The following is a 17,272-nucleotide window of genomic DNA, read 5'->3' as shown; positions in this document are numbered from 1 at the left end:
CACTGGCTTTCTTGCTCCTGTAATCTTGTGTTAAGTTTCAAGGGTTAAGTGCCGTGCTTAAGTTCGGCCTCGTGCTGTCGTTTTGGTAGGAGTGAATTCACTAAACCAGTGGTCCAGAGCATCCCCAAATTGCTATATCCAGCAATGCATTTTGATCGGTTATCTAATATTAAAAATCCCAAGCCGCTGTATAATGCTGTTTTAATGCTTCTTTCTGGATGCAAGAGCACTTGAAATGTGTGAAAGACTGGTTTAGATGAGGTGTGAAGCTGCAGAGGTATACAGATGGCAGTCAGCTGTTTCCTCTATTTTAACTTGTCCATACAGTGCTCCTGGAAGTGGACCCATGTTCAGAACCACCACTGTGGCTGTGGATGAGGAAGGCGGAGACGATGACGATTCTGCAGCCAACAGCAGCTCTTTCATCCAGACGACTTCTGGCCAAGCTACAGAGATGACAATGGACAGAGGTTTCCTAAACACTGGACAAGTCGGTGGCACTGTTATGCCAAGCCAAATGCCCGTCCAGACAGCGCAAGCGATCGGCTTCGGCATTAAGAACACTTTGGGAACTCCGCTGCAGAAGATAGGCGTGTCGTTTTCATTTGCTAAGAAGACTCCGGTAAAGCTGGAGACCATAGCTTCTGTTTTCAAGGACCACGTGGAAGAATCAAGCTCTGCAGATGGAGCAAAAGCTGATGAGAGAGGGTCCTCGGATGCGGGGAGCCTGCAGAAGTCTGGCGAGGGCGAAAGCACAAATAATTCGGATGGCAAGACAGAGGAAGATGACCAACATGACAAAGACAGCGGGTCTCTAGCCACTACATTATCTAAACTAAAAAAGATGAGGCGAGAAGATGGACCAATGGCAGCTGAACCAGAATACTACCACTATATTCCCCCAGCCCACTGTAAAGTAAAGCCTAATTTTCAATTCCTGCTTTTCATGAAGTCTACGGAACAAATGGAAGCTGAAAACATGAACAAAAAAAACACGCATGAAGTTAAAAAGGGTAGTTCTCCAAAACCCAAACCCAGCAAGCACACAGAGAAGGCTGCTGAGAGCACGGGGCAGCAGAAGGAGCAGAGTACTACTGAAACTGCAGCTCAGCAGGGCAAAACAGAGCTAAAAGAAGTCCTAGAAAATGCAAGTGTGCAGGAGAGCACGCATCTTACAGAGAGCAACGTCCCCGAGCCAGACACTACTAAAGAAGTTGCTCAGCCTGTCTCAGGCTGTAAAGATGCCTCTGAAGGACCAAAGCATCCGACAGGACCTTTTTTCCCTGTTCTGAGTAAAGATGAGAGCACAACTCTCCAGTGGCCTTCAGAGCTTCTCATATTTACCAAAGCAGAACCGTCTGTTTCATACAGTTGTAACCCCCTGTATTTTGATTTCAAGCTCTCTCGCAACAAAGATGGTAAAGGTAAAGGGGCAGAGAAATCGAAGGACACAGGGAGTCTTTGTAAAGAAAACAGTCAGAGCACAGAATCCGGTGAGATAAGCAAACCCAAGGAGGCAGAAAGTATAGGTAACAGTTCTGCTCTAAAAATGGAAAACAAATCTCTGTCCACCTGTGGCTCCCAGAACAAGCAAGAGTGCAGTTTGGCAAGCGCTAGTAAGGGGGAGGGAGAGGAGAGTAGTAAAAGCATAATTGGTAAGAATAAGTCTGGAAGATCCCACAAACACAAAAAGAAAAAGAAGCACAAAAAGTCCAGCAAACACAAACGCAAACACAAGGAGGAAGCCGATGAGAAGGGCCGGAAAACTGACCTGGGGGAGGAGAAACCCAAGAAACGGAAAAGACGCAGGCACAGAAAAGGCAAATCATCTCTTTCTGCTGAGTCGGAACGGGTGCTAAAAACTGAACTGTCTGAAGACTGTAGCCATTTCCAGAAGAAAAAGCGGTGCTCTCAGGAGTCCCAGAGGAAGTCTCTGTCTGCTGAAGAGGGAAGCAGTGGTAAGAAAGAGGATGGTGGTAACTCCTGCCAAGAGCATGGCAGCAAAAAACACAAGACTGACCTGCAGCAGTTACCTGCTTCGAGGAGACGGTGTTTGGCTCCTTCCCTGGGCAGGGCCGGCCGCAGGAGCCGGCAGAGCAGCGGGGACTACGACAGCGACGAGGGCTCCCACGGGAAGCACTGCCAGCAGAAATCCCCGTCGCAGTACAGCGATGACTATGACTCCGGCAGCGAGCACTCCAGGAGCCGCTCCAGGTCGGGGCGGAGGCACTCCTCTCACAGGTCGTATTCGAGCAGCTCTGACGCTTCCACGGACCACAGCCGGTACAGCCGTCGGAGAAGTTACTCGGATGATAGCTACAGCGATTACAGTGACCAGTCGAGGTGCCATTCCAAGCGGTCCCAGGACTCTGAGGATGACTCTGACTACAACAGCTCAAATCACAGATCGAAGCGGCGCAAGTATTCTTCTTCTGAAGATGACTACAGCTCGAGTAGGAGCAGGTCAAGGAGTCGAAGCAGGAGCCGAACCCACCCTCGAGGCAGGTCAAGAACAAGGAGCCGGGGCAGAACACGCAGCAGCAGCTGCAGCCGCAGTCGAAGCAAGAGGAGAAGCCGAAGCGTGACAGGTCGCAGCTGGAAACGGAGCCGCAGCTATAGCAGGGATCGCAGCCGCAGCACGAGGAGCCACTCGCAGAGGTCTCTCTCAAGAAAGGGCTCACGAGGCCACGAGAGCCCCGAAGAGAGGAGGTCTGGGAGAAGAGACTTCATCAGGTCCAAAATCTATCGCTCACAATCTCCTCACTATTTCCGGACAGGCCGAAGCGAAGGATCGTTGCTGAAGAAAGAAGATGGCAAAGGAGAGGACCTGAAAGGATCTGGCTCGCTCTCCCAAAACAGCAGCGGCTCTGGCACGGGGAGGGCCTCGGAAGGTGACTGTAGTCCGGAAGAGAGAAACTCCGTCACTGCAAAACTACTCCTGGAAAAGATTCAATCCAGGAAGGTTGAGAAGAAGCCCTGCGTTGCTGATGAGATGCTGTCGGGGGCAAACAAGGTGGGCATAAAGCTCAAAGATCCTCCCCAGGGCTACTTTGGCCCGAAACTTCCTCCTTCCTTGGGCAACAAACCGGTTCTCCCCTTAATTGGGAAACTGCCAACGATTCGAAAACCAAACACCAAAAGATATGAAGAGTCTGGCTTGGAGAGGGGCGAGGAGCAAGAGCTGTCGGATTCTGAGGATGCTTCCCAAGGCATGGAGGAGGCTCAGTTGGGCAACCAGTCTCTCCTGGAAGAAGTGGTGATGGTGATTCAGGATAAACCTTTGGATGAGCAGAAACGCGAGGAACCTGCCGTGGAAATGCCGTCCATGCCTCTCGAAGCACCGACACTCCCCGAGTGCTTTGGCTCTGGAGATCTGGTCATGTCACACAACTTCCTCTCGGATCCAAGTGATGGCGATGGGCTAGAACGTATGGAAGGGGGCAACCAGCCGGTCCCAGTGGAAACCAGTATGATGCCCTTAGTTCCAGATGTCGATCACTTTTCTGGCTATGTGCCTCAGAGCGGGGAGCCCAGCATCGAAGGGGATCGGGAAGGGGGAGAAGATTCCTCTCTAGCACCGCTCGAGAGCCAGCCCATCACTTTTACACCCGAAGAAATGGAGAAGTACAGTAAGCTGCAGCAAGCTGCGCAGCAGCACATTCAGCAGCAGCTTCTGGCAAAGCAGGTCAAGGCCTTTCCTGCCTCGGCAGCCCTGGCGCCGGCAGCGCCTGCCCTGCAGCCCATCCACATTCAGCAGCCAGCAGCGGCATCCGCAACCTCCATCACCACCGTGCAGCACGCCATCCTGCAGCACCACGCAGCCGCCGCCGCCGCCGCCATCGGGATTCACCCTCACCCCCATCCCCAGCCTCTCGCTCAGGTTCATCATATCCCCCAGCCCCACCTGACACCCATTTCTTTATCCCATTTGACCCACTCGATTATTCCAGGGCACCCTGCTACGTTTCTAGCCAGCCACCCCATCCACATCATTCCAGCATCAGCTATCCATCCGGGCCCCTTTACTTTTCATCCAGTTCCTCATGCTCTTTACCCAACCCTTCTCGCCCCGAGACCTGCTGCTGCTGCGGCCGCTACGGCGTTACATCTTCACCCTTTGCTGCACCCCATTTTCTCAGGACAGGACTTGCAGCATCCACCCAGTCACGGCACATGAAGGACAAAATGAAGTAACCTTGGAGGAAGGAGGATTTTTTGCGTTTTGGGAAGGGGCTTGAAGTTGATCCGGTTGGCAGGTGAGAATTTCCTTTCACTTCTTTAGCAGCCAAAGAAGCCAAAGGCTCGAGGGCTGGGTAGCAGCAGGCGACAGGTCGGTTTGTACGCATTGTATATCTGCTACCAGGGACTCTCGCGTCCCCGACACCTCCGTGCACGCCGCCGCGCTCTAGCCTAGAAGAACCATTTCACGTGTAGACCAGCAAGATACTCGGCGAGGCTTTTTTCCCTGGATTCTTACCCTTGGTCATCTTCCTTCTGCCGCCTTGTAGATGATAAATGAGATTTCATACAGACTCATAGGGCTCTCAAAATCTTTTTTTTTTTTAATCAGGTCATCTAATCAAAATAGCATGATTGAATCCAGCTTGTAATCAGCGATAAAACATTCAGTAACTGACAGCTGTGGGTCCTGGCGAGGAGACCGGTGGAGGGCAGCGCCGCTCTTGCTTTGGCTGGGCAGGTACCAGTTGTCAGGCATTACAGGAGGTTTCTTGGCTGCATCCTTGGGGGGGGGTTTCCCTCGGCATGAGCAGCAAAGGTGGAAGATCTTATTTTAAAGCCGAAGAGAGGAGCTGCACGTGCACCTGGAGCTCTGACCCTTCTCCATCCTGCATTAGCATTCTCCTGCGCGAGGGCTGCACCTTGACGCCTTCTGGATATCCTGGACTTGGAGAGAGGTTCTCGCTTTGGGGGTTGGTGATTTCAATCTGGGCTTTGACCACTCTTCTCCGGAGAGGAGCGGGGGGGAAAAACAATAAATGTCATTCTGACTTCCATCTTTTGTGGTGTTGGGAAAGAGACACTTGGATGAGAGAGAGAAGAAAAATCCCTTTAGGAATTGAAGCAATACAGAGGACTGGGGAGAGTGGCCGGGGTATGTAAAGCGTGTTCTTTCCTCTGTAATACTGATGGTTTCTTTATTAATTTATAGGATTTTTTTTTTATGTAAAGAATTGCACTGAACTCTGTAAACAAAGATGCTGCTTTTTGTAGCTCATATAAAAAGGTTACATTTGTAGTATACCGCAATAATATTTTTTACAGCCAGTTCTTTTAGTGGTACTTGTTCTGGTGGCTTTTGTGTAAATATGTTTGCTGTAGGTGAAATAAGACACTTGTAAAGGTTCAACTTTATAGTTTCAGCTAGATGCAAAATGACTAAGCATGTATATTTTATCAAGCTCATGTATTTTTGAAGTTTTTATGTACTATAAAATGTAAAAAAAAAATAATCTTCATTTAGCATTTTGCAGAAGAAAAAAAAAGCGAGACTTGGACTAGGTGAGGTGCGTGGACGACACTGGTGACTCTAACAGCTAATGAATGGCATTGGGAGGCGGTGGCTGCCGGCTTGGCGGAGGGAAGCAGCTACTGGAGGCAGTCTCAGGAGCGTCAGGAGTTTGGGTTGTCTCCCAGAATATAAAATACCCCCTCCCAGCCTTGTTTTTTCCTCCCCCCACCCCAGGGTGATTTGGAGGTGCCAGCTTGGCTGTGCGGTTGAGTACAGCCTTCTGGTGAAGGAAGAGCCTTTTTCCCGTAACGATTTGTCACTTTACATGCAGGCAGAGGTGGTTTAGGACTGATCTGTTGAGGCTGTGCCTGCCCGTGATGGTCCGTAAGGGATTTCTCCGTTGGTTCTGACACTGCAGCTAACACTAAGCGTGGGAGGCTTCTCCATCCGCAGGCTCTCCCCGTCGCACCAGGATGAGTTGCCGCTGTCCCTGCTGACCCGGGTATTCCGGGGTTCAAGGTCCTTCTCGTGTTAGAGCCGTTCAGGGGCACCCTGGGGGGCTTTGTAGGGCCTGATTTCAGAGCAGGCAGCGAGGGGGGATGCGGAGCACGTGCCGGCTGCGTGGCATCCCCCTCCCCATCCTCCCCTGAAGCGCAGCACCGAGACCCGGGCAGAGGTTCGAAGGATCGAAAATTCTTGAGCTTCGTCACTCTTTAAGGTCGGACTGAAACACAATGGTAAAAAAAAAAAAAAAAAGGGGGACTCAATTTCTCTGTAAATAATTAACAGAATACAGTATTAATGTCTCAATGCTGAGCTTCATTAGCTTCTAGATTCAATACGCGTGTTCTGGCACCCTTCACACTGCAGTCAGGGGTTTTGTTTTTTTTTTTTTTTTGACTTCCAGAATAGTGCTAAAAATAATTAACCTATCATTACTTAACAGGCATAAACAGACTGTATTTAACTTTGTCACATAAGATATATATATATATATAAATATATATATATGCTGTAAAATGAGGGGAGAAAAACCTTTCTAATAAACCAATGATTTGTGGAAAAAAAATGTATGGTTGTGTGAGATGACTTGGAGCTGCTGCATCTGATCATGATGTCGCCCTGGGCTTTTTCTTAAAATAACAGTATTAGATGCTTGGTTCATTGAGTAAAACTACTTTTAATTTGAATACTTTGCTTGAAAGATGCTGAGCTAGATACAGAGAGAATGTACTCCCCATTTTTTGTTGTGTGTTTGGTTGGGTTTTTTTGGTTGGTTTTGTTTTGTTTTGTTTTTTTTAAAGGACATTTAAAGGACAGCCCTTGGGTGTCCCTGCAGCGTTGGTCCTGCTGGGAGGTAGCACCAGCACCACGCTCATTTCTGAAGCCATTTGGCCAAGCAGCTTCTGGCTTGCCATGGAGGTGGCCTGGTGGCCCGCTAGCCCCCCTCCAGGCCCCTCTCCACCTTTGCCAGCCTGGAGGAGTGTTGGGGGGGCGAGGGCTTGGGGTGAGGCGCGCCGGCCTCCCTAACTGAAGGTCCTGATTTGGTTAAAGGCAAAAATTCGGAAGCCCTGAATGTTGCCAGGGTTGGGGGTGCAGGATGGGACCTGCCTCTGCCTGGGCTGTGCTCTGGGGGGGCCCTGCGGCTGCTCGGGTGGGTGGGCGAGAGCGCGGAGGTATCGCAAGGAACGGAAAAAGAAGGAATTTGATGGGAGAAAGAAATAGAGTTGCCATAAAGCAGTCTGGCGGGGGGGTCAGCCGGGTTTGGGTGCTCGCTGCTGCCAGCCTGGGAAGACCCCTGCCCCTGGGTGCAGACCCCTGCCCCTGGGTGCAGACCCCAGGCCCCGGCGTGCCCCTTTCCCAGTGCCGCGGTGCTGAGCCGCGCTCAGCCCCAGCTCCGGGCCAAGAGGCTCCAGCTGCTCCAACGGGCCGGCACAGACCTGGGCAGGGGGCTGCGTCCCCCCTCGGGGGCTGCACTGCTGCTTGGGCGCAGCGGGGACCACCCTGGGGTGCCCAGCCCCCCCGCCCTGGTCTCTGCCTTGCTTCCCACCGGTGGCTGCCCCGTTGTACGGGGGCGGGGGGGGGGGGGGCTGGCTTGCATCGAGGTGCTCCCGTGCCTCTCCCCACTCCTGGCTCCCGGTGGGCAAGGGGGGTCGGCAAGGGGACCCCCCGGCAGCCTGGGACACCCTCATGGAGCGGGTTTGAACTAATTAAGCTGAAGAATTAAGCCGAATTAATTAAGCAGCTGCTGGAGAGCCGACTCGGCCCTTTCCTGCGCCAAGGACAAGGAGCCCCCTTGTTCGCTTGGCTGTGGCCGTGTTCGCCCCCCCCCCCATTGCCCCCCCCCATGCGGTGGCTGCACCCCTGCAAAGCGCTCCCCGGCCCCCCCATCTCCCCAGCAGGGCTTCGGGGTGCCCCTCCCTGGGGAAGGGGCTGCAGTTTGGTGGCGATGGCCCACGGCTGGGGGGGGCGGGTGAGAGCGGGGAGCCAGGTGCCCCCCCCCTCCATGTCTGCTCCATCTGGCTGCGGAGGGGACCCCAGGGGATGAGGGACGTGGCCCCTGCACCCGTGGCCGTGCCCCCCCCCCGCTGGGTTTCCGCTGGCCAGCCCGCAGCTGCCTGCGCCCCGATAGGCACCCCGCGGGGAGGGGGGGGCTGGACCTGGCCCCAGCCTCTGGCGGAAGGGGGGCGGTGGGCACAGGCTTCCTGCCCTGGCCCTGGCCCACCCCCCCATGTGCCCCCCGGTGGCACTGCCACCTCCTGCCCTGCTCTGCCAGGGCTGGCACCGCCGTCCCCCCGGGCAGAGGCAGCACGTCCCCCCTGCTCCCCCCAAACTGCTTTGGCTCCCCGGTGGCAGCGGGGGGCGGGCGGGGGGGGCCTTCCTGTGCCCCTGTCCCTGTCCCCAGCTGTGACCCCAGAGATAAGCAGGGACCAGGACAGGCTGTGCCGGGGCTGCCGGCCGCATTTCAGGGAGGCGATGGGGGCTGCTGCCCTGCTCCGGGCCCTGCTGCTCCTGGGGGGGCCACACTCAGCCCCTGCCCTGGGGCTCCTCCGGGACCCCCCCACCACCTACCAGGGACCCCCCGACAGCTATTTCGGCTTCGCCCTGGATTTCCACATGACCGAGGGCAGGTAAGGGGACAGCGGGGGGCTGGGGTTGGGCACGACACCCGTTCCCCGCCCCCCCCGACACCCACTGTGCCCACCCCAGCCCCAGCGTGCTGGTGGGGGCACCCCGCGCCAACACCTCCCAGCCCGGCGTGGCTCAGCCCGGTGCCGTCTTCCTCTGCTCCTGGCCCCCCGGCAAGACCCCCTGCCACCCCCTCCCCATCGACACTACAGGTGTGTGGGCGCCATGGGGTGATGGGTGGGCGTGGGGGGGGGCCACCAGCGCGGCACGCTCCCCCTCTCCCGCTCCCCCAGGGAACGAGACCGAGACCCAAAGCACCTTGAAGCTCCACACCTACAAGTCACACCAGTGGCTGGGGGCGTCCGTCACCAGCTGGGATGGCAAAGTGGTGGTGGGTGACCCAGTGGGTGGGTGGGCACCCTTGGGTGGTGGTGGTGGTGGGTGGTGGGTGGTGGTGAGTGATGGTGGGTGGTGAGTGGTGGTGGGTGGTGGGATGATGGTGGGTGGTGGGTGATGGTGGGTGGTGGTGGGTTGTGGTGGTGGGTTGTGGTGGTGGGTTGTGGTGGGCACCCAGGTGCGTGGGCACCCTTGGGGGGTGGCGGTGGGTGGTGGTGAGTGTTGGTGGTGGTGGGGAGTGGTGGTGGGGGCGGTGGGGGATCGTGGGCACCCAGGTGTGTGGGCACACTTGGGGGATGGTGGTGGTGGGTGGTGGTGGGTGGTGGTGGGTGGTGGGCACCCAGGTGCGTGGGCACCCTTGGGGGGTGGTGGTGGGTGGTGATGAGTGGTGGTGGTGGTGGGGGCAGTGGGGGGTGGTGGGGGGTCGTGGGCACCCAGATGTGTGGGCACCCTTGGGGGGTGGTGGTGGGTGGGGGGTGATGGTGGGGGGTGGGTGGTGATGGTGGGTGGTGGTGGGTGATGGTGGATGGTGGGCACCCACCCTGTCCCCAGGCCTGTGCCCCACTGCAGCACTGGAACGCCATGGACGGGCAGCACGAGGCTTTCTGCACCCCGACGGGCACCTGCTTTGTGGGTGCCCCTGGGCTGCAGCGCGTCGCCTGGTACTCGCCGTGCCGCGACCAGCTCATGGCCAGCACCTACCGCGAGAGCTACTACGGTGAGGGCAGGTGGGTGGGGGCGGCGGGTGCCCCCCACCCCTGGCCCCTCTGACCCTGCCCTGTGCCCGCAGCCTACGACAGGCGCTACTGCGAGATCGGCTTCAGCGCAGCCGTCACAGCGGTGAGAGGGGGTTTGGGGGAGCGGTGGGACCGGGGTGCCCTGGGGATGCCCGTGGGGATGCTGTTGAGGGTGCCTGGGGTGGCCAGGATGGTACCCAGGTGTGGGTGTCAGGGTGGGGGATGCAAAGGGGGGTTGCCAGGGTGGGTGCTGATGCCAGCTCTCCCACAGGATGGCACGCTGGTGCTGGGTGCCCCTGGCGGGTACTACTTCACGGGTGAGTCCTGCCTGCCTTTGGGTGGGCACGGTGGGCTGTGGGCACCCAGGACGGGGTACCCCCATGGGTGCCACCCGCAGCAGCACTAGCAGCCCCGGGTGGGTGCCAACGGGTGCCGTGCCAATGCTGGTGCCCGTCCCGGTGTCCCCAGGGCTCCTGTACTCGGTGGAGGTGGATGCCATCCTCACCCGCTTCCATGGCAAGTCCCTGCTGTGGCCGGAGCGCCCGGGGCGTCCCACGGAGGAGCCGGTGGACAGGGAGTACGAGGATGGGTACCGGGGTGAGCAGCGGGCGTGGGGGGCCCTGTCCCATCGCTGGCTCGTGCCGGGGCACAGCGGGGGTCGTCGGCAGCGGGGGTCATCGGTGCCCATCTCCCTTCAGGGTACTCTCTGGCCGTGGGTGAGTTCGATGACAACCCCAAAACCAAAGGTAAGGCTGGTTGGGTGGGGGGCCAGGGCTGCTCGGGGTGGGGGTGGGGTGGGGGATGGGCCCTGGGCACCCCTGGTCTCTGCAGTGCCCTCCCCTCCCAAGGGACACAGGTTGTGTCCATCTCTGTGTCCCCATGCCCACCCCAGCGCCGGGGACCTCTGAGCCCACCCCAGTGCCGAGGATGCCCCTGTGCCCACCCCGGTGCCAGGGATGCCCCCGTGCCCACCCCGGTGCCGAGGGTCTCTGAGCCCACCCCGGTGCTGGAGACGCCCCTGTGCCCACCCCGCTGCTGGGAATGCCCCCATGCTCACCCCAGTGCCGGGGGTCTCTGAGCCCACCGAAGTGCTGGGGATGTCCCCGTGCCCACCCCAGTGCCATGGTGGGGGCACTCAGGGCTCTTGTCCCCCGCAGAGTTCGTGGTGGGGGTCCCCAACAAGAGCAACACGAGGGGCGAGGTGAGTGGTGCCGGGAGCCTGGTGCCCTGCTCTGGGGGGGCGCCTGGGGGGACACAGCGCCATGGCCAGGCCCCCCGGTGTGGCCCCCCGGGCTGGGGCCTGACGTTGCTCTGGGCAGGTGGAGATCTTCAGTGCGGGGGCGACCCTGCGCCGGCGGTGGGGCATCGCCAGCGAGCAGGTACCCCCCGCTGCGCCAGCACGTCCCCATGCCCCCAACCCCCTACCCCCCTGCCCCGCCACCCCCCTGCCCCCACTGCCCCCAGGTGCCGTGTGCCAGCACCCCCAGCACCCTGCCCTGTCACCCCCAGTGCCCCCCTTAGTGCCCCACGGCTCCCTGCTGCCCCCCTGCCCACTGCCCCCTGGCACCCCCCAACACCCCTCTGACCCCCTCCCCGTGCTGACACAGCACCCCTGCACCCCCACCCCATAGCATCCCAGCACCTAACCACCCCCCTCATCACCCAGCACCCCCCACGGCGCCCCTGCACAACCCTCCCTGCCCCCCCCCCCCGTGCCCCCCTGCTCCACACGGGCCCTTTCCAGGTGGCATCATACTTCGGGCACACGGTGGCCGTGGCTGACGTTGATGGGGATGGGTAAGAGCCAAGACTGTGCCCCCCCCCCACTCCATCCCCCATGAGGACACCCTAGGGTGCTGCCCCCCGCCTGGCACATCCCTGGGTGCCACCAGTCCCCAAACCTGGGGACCCTGACCCCCGTGCTGGGCGCAGGAGGGACGACGTGCTGGTGGGTGCCCCCCTGTACATGGCCCGGCGCCCCGATGGCCAGCGCAGCGAGGTGGGGCGTCTCTACCTCTACCTGGGGGGGAGGCGGCAGCCCTTCGCGCAGCCCCCCCAGACCCTGACGGGCACCCACCCCTACGGCCGCTTCGCCGCCGCCATTGCCAGCCTCGGGGACCTGGACCTGGACGGCTACGGCGGTAACACCGGGCTGGCACAGGGGTGGTGGGCAGGGGGGGGCTCTGCCAGCGCTGAACCACTGGGGAAACTGAGGCAGGGTGTCCTGGTGGGTGCTCACATCCCCGCTGTCCCCAGATGTGGCCGTGGGTGCCCCGCTGGGGGGTGACAGCGGCAGCGGGCAGGTCTTCATCTTCCGTGGGCAGAGCGAGGGCTTGATGCCGGTGCCCACCCAGCGCCTCGACAGCCCCTTCCCCGGCCCAGCCGCCTTCGGCTTCGCCCTGCGCGGTGCCACGGACCTGGATGGCAACGGCTACCCCGGTACGGCCGTGCCACGTGGTCACTGCCACGCCGTCCTGGTGCCACCTACCCCGTCACTGACCCCCTGCTTGTTCCTGCAGATCTGCTGGTGGGTGCCTACGGGGCGGCCAAGGTGGCCGTGTACAGGTGAGTGCCCATCCCCCCAGCTCTGGTGGCGCATGGCCCGGGGGTCCCTGCCTGGGGTCTCCTGGCACCTCAGCTCTGTCCCCATGTCCCAGGGGACAGCCCGTGGTGGTGGCCCATACCCAGCTGAGTGTCCCTGATGGGCTGAACCCCAAGGTCCTGGATCATGCCCTGCCCGGCTCTAGTGCCAATGTCAGCTGGTGAGCCATGTCATGGGGACAGTGTCATGTGGACCGCTGAGGGACACCACCGGTTTGGGGACATTGCCCCAGGGATGGTGGCAGGTCCCTGAGCACCCCTGGGTGCTGTCCCCCTCGCAGCTTCCCTGTGGTGCTGTGTGTCAGCGTGACGGGCCAGCACATTCCCAAGAGCATCCGTGAGTGCCGGCATCACCTGGGGAGGGGACAAGGGGCACTGCTGGGGTGGCACCAGTGCCATGTCCCCCTCTGCCCTGCCAGACCTCGATGCTGAGCTGCAGCTGGACCGACTGAAGCCCAAGCTGTCCCGGAGGGTCCTGCTGCTGCAGGGCCACCAGTCCTCCTGGCACAAGGCGCTGGTGCTGACCCCGGGGACACCCCCCTTGTGCCACAACCTCACCGCCTGCCTGCGGGTATGGGGACAGTGGGCTGGCACGGGGGGGGACGGGGGGGGGGACAGCGGCAACTGGAGCCCAAGGAGGGTGGGGGACAGGCGTGGGGACAAGTGGCACCTCCAGCCGGGATGGGGACAGGGATGGGAACAGTGGAGTCCCCAGATGGGACGGGGACAGTGGCACCTCCAGCTGGGATGGGGACAGGGTTGGGGACAGCGGTGTCCCCAGATGGGATGGGGACAGTGGCACCTGCAGCCGGGATGGGGACAGGGATGAGAACAGCAGTGACTCCACCTGGGATGGGGACAAGTGGCACCTCCAGCCGGGATGGGGACAGGGATGGGAACAGTGGAGTCCCCAGATGGGACGGGGACAGTGGCACCTCCAGCTGGGATGGGGACAGGTTTGGGGACAGCGGTGTCCCCAGATGGGATGGGGACAGTGGCACCTGCAGCCGGGATGGGGACAGGGTTGGGGACACCGCTGTCCCCAGCCCAGGTGGGTGGGGGCCCAGGGGTGGGTGGGTGCGGGGTGCCTGCTGGGGGGCTCTGCCCATGGGTGTCCCCAGGATGAGGCCGACTTCAAGGACAAGCTGAGCCCGGTGGTGCTGAGCCTGAGCCTGGCGCTGCCCGCGGAGGGGCCGGGGCTGGTGCTCTATGGGGACACGCTGGTGCAGGCACAGGTAGGGGGGACACGGCTGAACTGGGATGGGGGCAGTGGCACCTCGGTGTCCCCCAACCTGGGGACATCGCCGCGGTGCCACGGGGTGGGCTTGTCCCCACAGTTGGGCCAGGGCAAGTGGGGGTACCCCCAGCCCGGGGCACCCACTTCCACCATGGTGCTCCAGCCCCGTGGTCCCCAGCCTGTCCCCGTTGTCCCCAACCCCTCCCTGGGGCGCAGCCCCTTCCTCCCCGCTGTCCCCAGTGCTTCTGCGGGATGTCCCCCCTGCGTCCCCCCACTGTCTCTGCTCCCCCCTCGGGTAGTACCACCAGTCCCCCTACACTGCCCCCAGTCTCCCGTGGGATGCGACCCCAACCCCCACACTGTCCCCAGCCACTCCCTGGCACCCAGTCCTCTGTGCTGTCCCCCTCCCTCCCTGGGATGTCCCCTGCACTGTCCCTGCCCTTGCTTGGGATGTCCCTTCTGTGCCCCCCACTGTCCTCAATCACCTCCCCAGGATGTCCCCTCTGTACCCTCCGCCATCCCCAGCCCTTCCCGGGGATGTCCCCCAGTACTCCCCACCGTCCCCATCCTGCACCCCCCCACTGTCCTCGTGTCCCCCGGCTCCCTCCCAGACCCACATCATACTGGAGGACTGCGGCGAGGACAACCTCTGCGTCCCGGACCTCCGCCTGGCCGCCGACACGTGAGCACCCGGCTGGGCAAGGGTGGGTGCCCCGTGCCACCCCGGGGTGCTGAGCCCTGTCCCCACCTGTCCCCCCACAGGCCCAGCAGGCGCCTGCTCATCGGGGCGGAGGCTGTGCTGTCCCTGCGTGCCAACGCCAGCAATCTGGGCGAAGGCGCCTTCGAGACCGAGCTGCGGGTGCAGCTGCCCCCCGGCACCCACTACCAGGCGGCCCGCAGCAGCATCCCGGTGGGTGCCCACTGGTGATGGGTGACAGGTGGTGCCCGAGTGGGGGGGACTCACATGCTGCCCTTGGTGGCCATCACTCTCCCTATGGATGCTTGGTGGTGATGGGTGCCTGGGTGGGGGGCTGACACCCTGCCCTTGGTGGCTGTCACCTTCCCTGTGGGTGCTTAGTGGTGGCGGGTGCCAGGGGGTGCTTGGGTGGGGGGGTTCATACCCTGCCCTTGGTGGCCGTCACCCTCCATGGGGGTGCCTGGTGGTGATGGGTGCCTGGGTGGGGGGCTTACACCCTCCATGGGGGTGCCTGGTGGTGATGGGTGCCTGGGTGGGGGGCTCACACACCCTGCCCTTGGACTATGCATGTCCCCAGGGTGGTTGGTGCCCAGCGGGGTCCGTGAGGTGTCACCTCCCCATGTCCCCACACCGCAGGGGCAGGAGAAGCTGAGCTGCAACCCCCGGAAGGAGAACGGGAGCCACGTGGTGCTGTGCGAGCTGGGGAACCCTATGAAAGCGGGTGCCCGGGTAAGGGGACGTCCCCCCGCCAGGCCGATCACCCGGTGGTGGCATGGGGGGGGTGTCACCCACCCACTGGGACACCCCCCCACCCCCCTGCTGCCCTCTAGATCACCGTGGACATGGAGCTGAGCGTGGCGGGGCTGGAGGACATGGGTGACACCATCACCTTCCAGCTCCAGCTGCGGAGGTGACACCGCGCCAACCCCCTGTCCCCTGCCCACCGTGGGGACCCAGGCACCCGGCACTTGGTGGCCTCAGCGTGTCCCCAGACTCGGTGGCCACCCCTCACCCTGCCGTGTCCCCGCAGCAAGAACAGCCCCAGCTCCACCAACTCGTCGGTGACGGTGACGGTACCCGTGGAGGTGCAGGCAGAGATGGCGCTACGGGGGTGAGGGCCTGGGGGGGACACACGGGGGGCTGGGGGACACACGGGCGGGCACTGACCCCCCTCTCTTGCCAGCAACTCCCTGCCTGCCACCACGGTGCTGCCCACCAGCTGGCACAGGGTGGAGGGCAGCCGGCGGCTCGAGGACCACGGCATCAAGGTGGAGCACGTCTACCAGGTAGGGTGATGCACCCATGGGTGCCTGGGGGACCGGCCCCTCTGTCCCCTCCCTGGTGTCACCTCCCCATCCTCCCTCAGCTCCACAACAAGGGTCCCAGCACCGTCAGCGGGGTCACCCTGCACCTGGCCATCCCCAGCCAGCTGGATGGCCGCATCCTGCTCTACCTGCTGGAGCTGGGCACCGAGGGGGGCATGAACTGCACCAGCCCGCCGGGCCTCAACGCTGAGCAGGTAGGTGCTGCTGGGGACCGGCACCCCCCCCGCTGCGTGCTGGGTGGGTGACATGGTGGCGTGTGTCCCGTGTCCCCTTCCAGCTGGAGATCCCCCGGCCCACGGGCGCAGCACCCCGAAACGGCACCCACCGGCGGGAGCGCAGGGAGCTGGAGGAGCCGCTGGATGCTGGGCTGGAGGACCTCGTCCCTGTGGTGAGTGGGGGCTTTGGGGACCGTGGGGGAGGTGCCCCCCGGGGTGGCAGCATGGGGGTCCAGGTGACACCCGCCATGTCCCGCAGGACTGTAGCAACGCCACGTGCGTGGACATCACCTGCTGGGTGCCCAGCCTGGCCAAGGACCAGCGGGCGCTGGTGAGCGTCCATGCCCTGCTCTGGATGGACACCCTGCAGCAGGTACTGTCCCCGCTTGGGGACAGGGGTGGCACTATGTCCCTAGGGTGGCCTCGCCATGTCCCCTCCTGCACGGTGGTCCCCGGGGACCTGCAGAGAGCAGCCTTGGGGACACAATGTGCAGGGTCACGAGTGCCCTGTTGGCTGCCGGCATCCCTGGTGCTGTGTCTCCGTGTGTCCCCATGTGTCCCCATGTCTGTCCCCATGTGTCCCCGTGTCTGTCCCCAGCGGGAGCACCTCCTGAAGCAGTTCCGCATCCAGTCACAGGCTTGGTTCAACACCTCGGCCATGCCCTACCGCGTCCAGCCCCGCGTCCTGCCCACTGGGGAGACCACGGTAGGGCCGTGGTGGCCACAGGGGACACAGGGACAGGCCGTGGTGGCAGCGGTGTCACCCACCCGTCCATCCACAGGCTGTCACCAAGGTGGTGCGTGCCAGCCCCGGGGGCGAGGGGGCCGTGCCGGTGTGGTGGGTGGTGCTGGGGGTCCTGGCTGGGCTCCTGCTCCTCACCCTCCTCATCCTCCTCATGTGGAAGGTGAGTGGGTGGGCGGGGACATGGGACAGCGGTGACACCTCGCCAGGGTGGCGGGGCCCCAGTGACAGTGGAGGGACCCAGCCCTGGGGGTAGGGGCTGCGGGCACAGGGTAGGAGGCAGCACGGGGCGGGGGGGGCGGGGGGATGCTGTGGGTCCCCTGGGACTGACGCCGTGGGGTCCCCCGCGGCCGGGTTGTCACCTGTCCCCCTCCCAGATGGGTTTCTTCAAGAGGACGCGGCCACCCGCCGAGGAGGACACGCAGGAGCTGGCGCCCGGCCAGGGGCAGGAGCCGGAGGATGCCCAGGGCTAGTGGGGTGCCCTGGGGTCCGCCTGCGCCCCCGCCCCCCGGCATGCCCCCCATCCCGCCGCCGTGTCCCAGCACCCCGGGGCGCCCAGGGGCCCAGCACCCACAGCCGCCCCCACCCCCCAATAAATCTCTGCCTGGCACCCTGCTGTCTGCCGGGGGGCGACAGGGGCCGCCCCCAGGGCCGGGGGGGCCGGGCGGGGGGGTCGGTGTGGGGGTGCTGCTGCGGGCCGGGGGGGCGGGGCTGGGGCGGGAC

At 62.1% G+C, this 17,272-nt stretch overlaps 2 protein-coding genes across 10 annotated transcripts in view; both read left to right on the top strand.

Moving 5' to 3' along the window:
- GPATCH8 (G-patch domain containing 8) overlaps positions 1-6,533 on the top strand; it is a 59,072-nt gene extending 52,539 nt beyond the window's left edge. For all 9 annotated transcript variants that reach the window (XM_055697423.1, XM_055697428.1, XM_055697430.1 and 6 more), the window contains one exon: positions 328-6,533. In XM_055697423.1, coding sequence (XP_055553398.1) covers positions 328-4,177 — 3,850 coding nt within the window. In that variant the 3' untranslated portion in view covers positions 4,178-6,533. The remainder of the gene's footprint in view (positions 1-327) is intronic.
- A 1,861-nt stretch (positions 6,534-8,394) lies between these two features.
- ITGA2B (integrin subunit alpha 2b) lies at positions 8,395-17,159 on the top strand. The gene is made up of 30 exons (XM_055697678.1): positions 8,395-8,601; positions 8,681-8,811; positions 8,893-8,990; positions 9,548-9,713; positions 9,786-9,835; positions 10,004-10,049; positions 10,201-10,329; positions 10,431-10,478; positions 10,890-10,933; positions 11,052-11,111; positions 11,477-11,529; positions 11,665-11,873; positions 11,989-12,171; positions 12,252-12,297; positions 12,390-12,494; positions 12,615-12,670; positions 12,753-12,904; positions 13,455-13,568; positions 14,182-14,252; positions 14,333-14,480; positions 14,904-14,996; positions 15,098-15,177; positions 15,298-15,378; positions 15,451-15,553; positions 15,634-15,786; positions 15,870-15,980; positions 16,067-16,180; positions 16,406-16,513; positions 16,590-16,712; positions 16,927-17,159. Exons 1-30 carry the CDS (start codon positions 8,447-8,449, stop codon positions 17,020-17,022), a joined length of 3,126 nt encoding a protein of 1,041 aa, XP_055553653.1. The 5' UTR covers positions 8,395-8,446; the 3' UTR covers positions 17,023-17,159.
- The last annotated feature ends 113 nt before the right edge of the window (positions 17,160-17,272 follow it).

This window comes from Falco cherrug, chromosome 20 (assembly GCF_023634085.1).
Source record: "Falco cherrug isolate bFalChe1 chromosome 20, bFalChe1.pri, whole genome shotgun sequence".
Lineage (NCBI taxonomy): Eukaryota > Metazoa > Chordata > Aves > Falconiformes > Falconidae > Falco > Falco cherrug.
Note: the sequence above shows the minus strand (reverse complement) of the source record. Positions and strands in the feature narration are given on the sequence as shown.

Bases quoted from the DNA above. Each gene is read 5' to 3' on its own strand.
- ITGA2B (XM_055697678.1), top strand. From the start codon at position 8,447: ATGGGGGCTGCTGCCCTGCTCCGGGCCCTGCTGCTCCTGGGGGGGCCA. The intron at 15,554-15,633 runs GTAGGGTGATGC...ATCCTCCCTCAG, and splicing joins AGGTGGAGCACGTCTACCAG to CTCCACAACAAGGGTCCCAG. The intron at 15,787-15,869 runs GTAGGTGCTGCT...GTCCCCTTCCAG, and splicing joins CGGGCCTCAACGCTGAGCAG to CTGGAGATCCCCCGGCCCAC.